A 6,000-nucleotide genomic window follows, 5' to 3' on the forward strand; every position below is an offset into this window, starting at 1 on the left:
TTATATGCTCACCTTGTCAGATAAGCTATTTAAAATCAGAACATGTCGCTATCATTCATTCTGTCTTAAAACCCTCAGACCTGAGCAAGTGAAAGTGTTAGTCGCTCAGTTGTGTCTGACTCTCTGCGACTCCATGACTACAGCCCACCAGGCTCCTTTGTCCAAGGAATTCTCCGGGCAAGGATACTAGAGTGGGTAGCCAGGGGATCTTGCTGATCCAAGGATCGAACCTGGATGCCCACATTGCAGGCATATTTTTTACCATCTGAGTCACCAGGGAAGTCCAAGGCCTGCGTTACAGGGTCCTGTTCTGGGTCCCCTCCAATCTCATCACTCGTGACGGAGCCAGGAGTCTGCAGGGTGAGAGGCCCATGCCCCCTCCTCCCGGATCATACTCTGGGTAACAAACACCCTAGAAGACCCTGCCAAATGGCCTGAGCCCACTTCAAAGGCTCACACAAACCTGTTCCCCATGTCCATCGTCTTCCTAGCCCTGAGGGAAACCAAATGGAAGCTTTGCTGGGGCAGGAGGGGCCCATGGAGGGGGCTTTGTTATGCTGCTTCGGGCACCTTCACAGACACACACTCATAGCTTCTTTTGCTGTGGAAGGGGCTGGAGATGGGAAGTGCAGTGGGAGCTGGGCTGTAGGTCATGGGCAAAGGTCTCCCACGTGGACCTCTGAGGAATTCCAAAACTCCTTTAATTTTTACTCCTTTTGTAGGTTCATTTGCCAAGAAAGGAAGTTAGAACAGTACTAGTTTATTAGCTTGACTTCTAACTTTCAGCTACTTAGATACATGGTATGTGGGCCTCTGCTTGCACTCTTGCCCCAGGGCCCTTGTAAACATTAGAGTTAAACCTACATACAAGCAAATAAATATATTCCTAAACTGGAAATGTTAGGCCTTAAAGGGGAAGAGTGTAAGAAATGCCATGATTCTGTACTTGGCCATAAGAACATGAACAACTCAATATCTTAGAATGCCTGTTTTTTTCATCTGTATAGAACTGGATCAATGCAGGCCTCCCTAATTTATCAGGCTTTCTCGGTGGTTCAGTGGTAAAAAATATCCACCTGCTCATGCAGGGGATGTGGGTTCGATTCCTGAGTCAGGAAGATCCCCTGGAGAAGGACATGGCAACCTGCTCTACTATTATTGCCTGGGAAATCCCATGGACAGAGGAGTCTGGTAGGCTACAGTCCGTGGGGTCTCAAAAGAGTCAGGCATGGCTTATGACTAAACAAACAATTTACAGGGTGATTGGAAACTGAAATAGAATAATGGATGTGAAAATGTACTGTAAATTATTAGCTGGTCTATAAATATATGGTTCTATTATAAAGAGACAGAGAACAAATGAAAGTATGGGAAAGTTAAGAAAGTTTCATGACTGTAAATAATTGTGCTAAATGGGCTTCCCTGGTGGCTCAGATGGTAAAGAACCTGTCTGCCAATGCAGGAGGTGCAAGAAATGTGGGTTGGATACCTGGGTTGGGAAGATCCCCTGGAATAGGAACTGGCAACCCACTCCAGTATTCACGCCTGGAGAATCCCATGGACAGAGGAACCTGGCAGGTTACAGTTCATGGGGTCAGAAAGAGTCAGACATGACTGAGTGAGCAACACTAACTAAATTGTCCTAAATATATAGAGCCAAAGAAAATTCTCCATGGCGCCATCTTGATTTATACAATTTGTTAATTATCAACACCAGGAAACTCTCTGTATATATATATATATATATATATTTAAAAGATTCACTTAAACTTCTGGAGAATAATAAGTTTACTGGAGGGGCCTTGTTTGGAAAACACAAGATGTCAGAGCGAAAGGACCCTGAACTATCCACATTCAAGCCAGAATTTCACCAGGAGAAGTAGCATCAGAAATTGGAGGCTGGGAACAGAGCTAATCTGTTCAGAATTTTCTGAAGTGCTTGCTCTCAGGAACTTTGTAACTGTGACCATTCCACAGGGATTACTGAGCCCACCAAAGAAGAAAATGCCTTTGCAGAGGCAAATAACATGAGTACAGTATTTTCATTGATGGGAATCGACCCCCAAACCAATGCTGCCTCTCAGGACCCTGTAGCTAACAAATCTGTCTGGACAAATGGAAAGTGAGTTTTTAGCCAAAAGAATTTTGAGCATATTTACAGTACTTTTCTGTTTTATATTTTGGTGGTTGGCTCATTTTATTTCCATTCATATTTAATTCCACTCATTTTACTCCACAACAATAAATTAATTGCTTTCTAATTGATTCTTCAAGAGTGATTTTCCATTTGCATTGAGAAATAAATGTTCAGCTTGTTTTCAGGGAAAGCTCAGTTTTTCCTGGGTTGGGCTGACTCACAATATGAAGGGGAGAGAGGACAGATTGCTTCTGAATAGAGGCATAGTTGGATCTAAAAATTGTACCTCCCTCTTGCCTGCTGCAGATGCCAGCAATATACCAGGCAGGACCCCAGGCAGAGGTGTCAGGTTAGTGAAGAGTAACTTGCAGACCATGGCAGCATGCCCTGTGCAGCTCTGGGTGGTTGAGGAAGAACACGGACTTGGGTGTCTAACAGACTCAAGACTGTGGTCATCAACAAGCTGCTTAATCTGTCTGAGCCTCATTTTCCTTGTGATGAATGGAGACATATATGCCATGCAAGGCTGTTGTGGGGATTAGCAATAACATCAAGACATTTTGGCACACACTCTGCATCCATAATTGGTGGTCACAATTATCATTTCCCTTCTTAGAGCAAAGTGTGGTCGGCAGGTTGGCTGTCAACCTGCAAACTGTTGCTATTTTGTGTTGAGCTGAAGCTTGCAGCAGAGTATAACTCCACTGTATCACTAAACGTCCTGTTTAGCTTAGCTGACATTTTTCATAGGAAGATTTCCTTAATGAAGGAAGCAGGGCAGTGACGTTCACGCTAGCATAAGTTGCTTATGTCATTGTGTATTAGCGGTTCAGGACGCATGCTCTAGAGCAGCACAGAGATAATAAAACAGCAACAGAAACAGAAACTCGTAGTGACGGCACTGGATTAAGTCACTGGCTGGCATGGACATTGATGTAAATCATTTAACCTCCCCAACAGAACTGCCTTCTCTTAAAAATATGAATTGCCTGGAGGCTCAGAATAAATAAATATACACATGAACACACTTTGAAAATTCTAACTTTAGTTGTTTTTCTAATTGACTTTGTTACCTTTAAATCCTAATTATTAAAAGTCTTAGAAGTCTGATATAATGGATTAGTATTCAGAGGCCCCGGTGCTCATTCTATCTGAGCAAGTTACATTTAAATCACAAATGTTCATTCTGTGAAACTGGGCTAATACTATCTACCTCAGACATGATTTACATTATTAAATGATTAAAGATTTACATCAGTGATTTAAATGATTTACATCGATGTCAGATTAACTGAGATAATGTCTGTAAAATAACACTAATAATAAACAGTAAAGCATCATTTAAATGTTAATTTTTTCCCGCATTAATATTCCGGGAAAGGCAGGAGGCTGAGGTGATGGAAAACACACAGCATGCTTGCCACCACCCCTGACTCTCTCTCTCAGTGCAGACCTTGCTCGTTCATTGTGGCTCCCTTCTCTGTCAAGTCAGAACCTTTTCCTCATGGATTTCTAGGCAAACGCTACTAATTGATCAAAGTTGGTGCTCAGGCCAGAGCATGTGGTGTTGTGGAGAGAACAGGGTCTCTGAGTCTGAGTAGACCTGGTTTCAGACCTTGACTCTTCTTTACTAGCTCAGTGATGGAGTGAAGTTATCTTATTGAGCTTCAGTTTCCTCAGGTATAAAATAAGATCAAAGTGAAGCGGATTAGGAGGTACAAACTGCCAGTTATAAAATAAATAAGTCACAGAGAATATAGGCAATATTTTAGAATAACTTTGGATGGTGTGGAATCTATAAAAACGTTGAGTCACTATCTTGTACACTTGAAACTAATCTAATATTGCAAGTCAACTATATGTCAATTAAAAAAAGACATCTAAGGATCAAATTGCAAAAAAAGAAAAAAAAAGGAATGGCAAAACTGATCTCATTGGGCTGTAATGTGGATTCAATTAAATCCCATATATGCAAAGGGCATATAATATATGGTAGATGCTAATTAAGCCTTGGTTTCTTTCCTCTTAATTTCATCCATGTCTCAAAAATGTGAAGCCTCATTAGGTGGTATTACTAATTTGATTCTGTCAAGTTAGGAATGACTCAAGGATAAAATTTTTCAGAGTTCAATGCCCAAACAACCCACAGTATTGAGGATAAAATTGTGTTTAATTCATCAGACTGCTAATGTCATAAGACTCTGCTGGGAATCTTATAAAAAGAATCCTAACACTGAACGACCGTCTTCTTTATCTTGTGTATTTATTTTTTAGGGTGAACGTGGAGAGTGTGGTAAACCCGGCATAAAGGGTGACAAAGTAAGGAACATGCTTTTAAAATGCTAACAGCTGTGATCTCTTGGGAATGAGTTTCCTTAAGAGGAAATCCTGGGAAGCATAATGTTGCTCTCACTACTGGAATTAGAGCGTCACCGTTCAATTTTCACATCTGTGAAACATGAAGCAGAAAACAAAGCCACCCCTAACTTTAGTTAATGGAGCCCCCACACGCCTCTGCGGCACCCTAACCTTTGAGACCAGGCCTACTAAATGTTAATGGTGAAAGAGTAACTTAACTGGCAAAGTCAGTTCAAGATCCAATTGGATCAAAGTGGAATAGTTTTCCAAATGTAAATTAAACCCTGAGAACAAGCACCTTCGAAAATAGAATGAACACTATGAAATAAGTTAATGAACTACTTTTCAATAATAGGGAAGAACTAGACATAGAAAGGGGTTTGAAACTGAAAATGCAGCCAACCACAGATAACTGAGTAGTTATTTACCTTCATTAGCAAATAAATATGAATAAAATATGTAAATTGGAGACAGCATTAAAATGTTAAGGAGTTCCTTAATGGACCAGAAATACATAGAGAGTGTATTTGAAACATGATAAAGGATCCAAAAAAGTACAGAGTGAAAGTAAATAGTTTTCATTACAAGTAACTGTTAACAGCATGCCACCAACATAATAAAGCGCTTCAGTATCCATCTTTTAATTATGGGAAGAGTCAAGGAGAGAAAATGAGGCAGAAGGTAAGAAGAAAAGCAGAAAATAGTGACCCTGGCCTATTAAACACTTTAAATAGCTTGAACTTTCTGAAAGCTTTTAAACTACTGTAGTGTTAAAGGATGGGTGAATCTGAAAAATGTAGGCTTGGTAATTATCTCTGGGAAAAATGAAAGGTGTGATAATGAATGGATTCTTCCCAGAGAATAACTGAAAACGGGAGATGGACATGGACTTGAAAATACTGAAGAAGGGACACACGGAACAGAAATGAAAGTCGAACAATAACTGGGAAAACTCTGTGAAATAAAAATGGCTGACAAAGATTTAAAGTCATTCATTGACTAAGATGCCAGGGATTGTTAAATGCCCTATTATTTTCAGTGCTAGAAAGAAAGAAAAGTACTGACTATAAATGTAAGATGGCATTGATTGTATCATGTATTCCAATATCAGAGATGTAAAAATCTGAAAAAAGGGATGTCTAAAGTCAAAGAAATATAATGTCCTTGACATAATGAGTTCATGCAAGTTTACGTGTAAAATGTACAAAGAACAGGAAAAAACATAAAACAGAAAATATAAATGGATAATAAATGAACATATAAGCAGTCAGAGAAGTAAAATTTAAAACATTAAAATATTTTAGCAATAAAATATTAAAAATATAAAGTAATACATAATACTCAGTATTGATGGGGGTTCTATAAAATGAAGATGTATTCTCTCTACTCAGGTAGTGGGAATGGAAATCTGAACACACTTTATGGAGGAAATGTTCCTTTATCTTTCCATATGTGGAGAGACAAAAGAAAGTGAGAGAGAGCCTTAAATGTGCTTCAAGTTCTTT

General features: G+C 39.5%; 1 protein-coding gene across 1 annotated transcript in view; it reads left to right on the forward strand.

Annotated features, from left to right (window-relative positions):
* The window catches only part of COL28A1 (collagen, type XXVIII, alpha 1), a 181,367-nt gene that overhangs the window by 23,684 nt on the left and 151,683 nt on the right, over window positions 1-6,000 (forward strand). The window contains exon 9 of the mRNA XM_010839817.1: window positions 4,412-4,456. Coding sequence (XP_010838119.1) covers window positions 4,412-4,456 — 45 coding nt within the window. The remainder of the gene's footprint in view (window positions 1-4,411; window positions 4,457-6,000) is intronic.

The sequence above is a fragment of the Bison bison genome, unplaced genomic scaffold (genome assembly GCF_000754665.1).
Source record: "Bison bison bison isolate TAMUID 2011002044 unplaced genomic scaffold, Bison_UMD1.0 scf7180017864134, whole genome shotgun sequence".
In the NCBI taxonomy this organism is placed as follows: domain Eukaryota; kingdom Metazoa; phylum Chordata; class Mammalia; order Artiodactyla; family Bovidae; genus Bison; species Bison bison.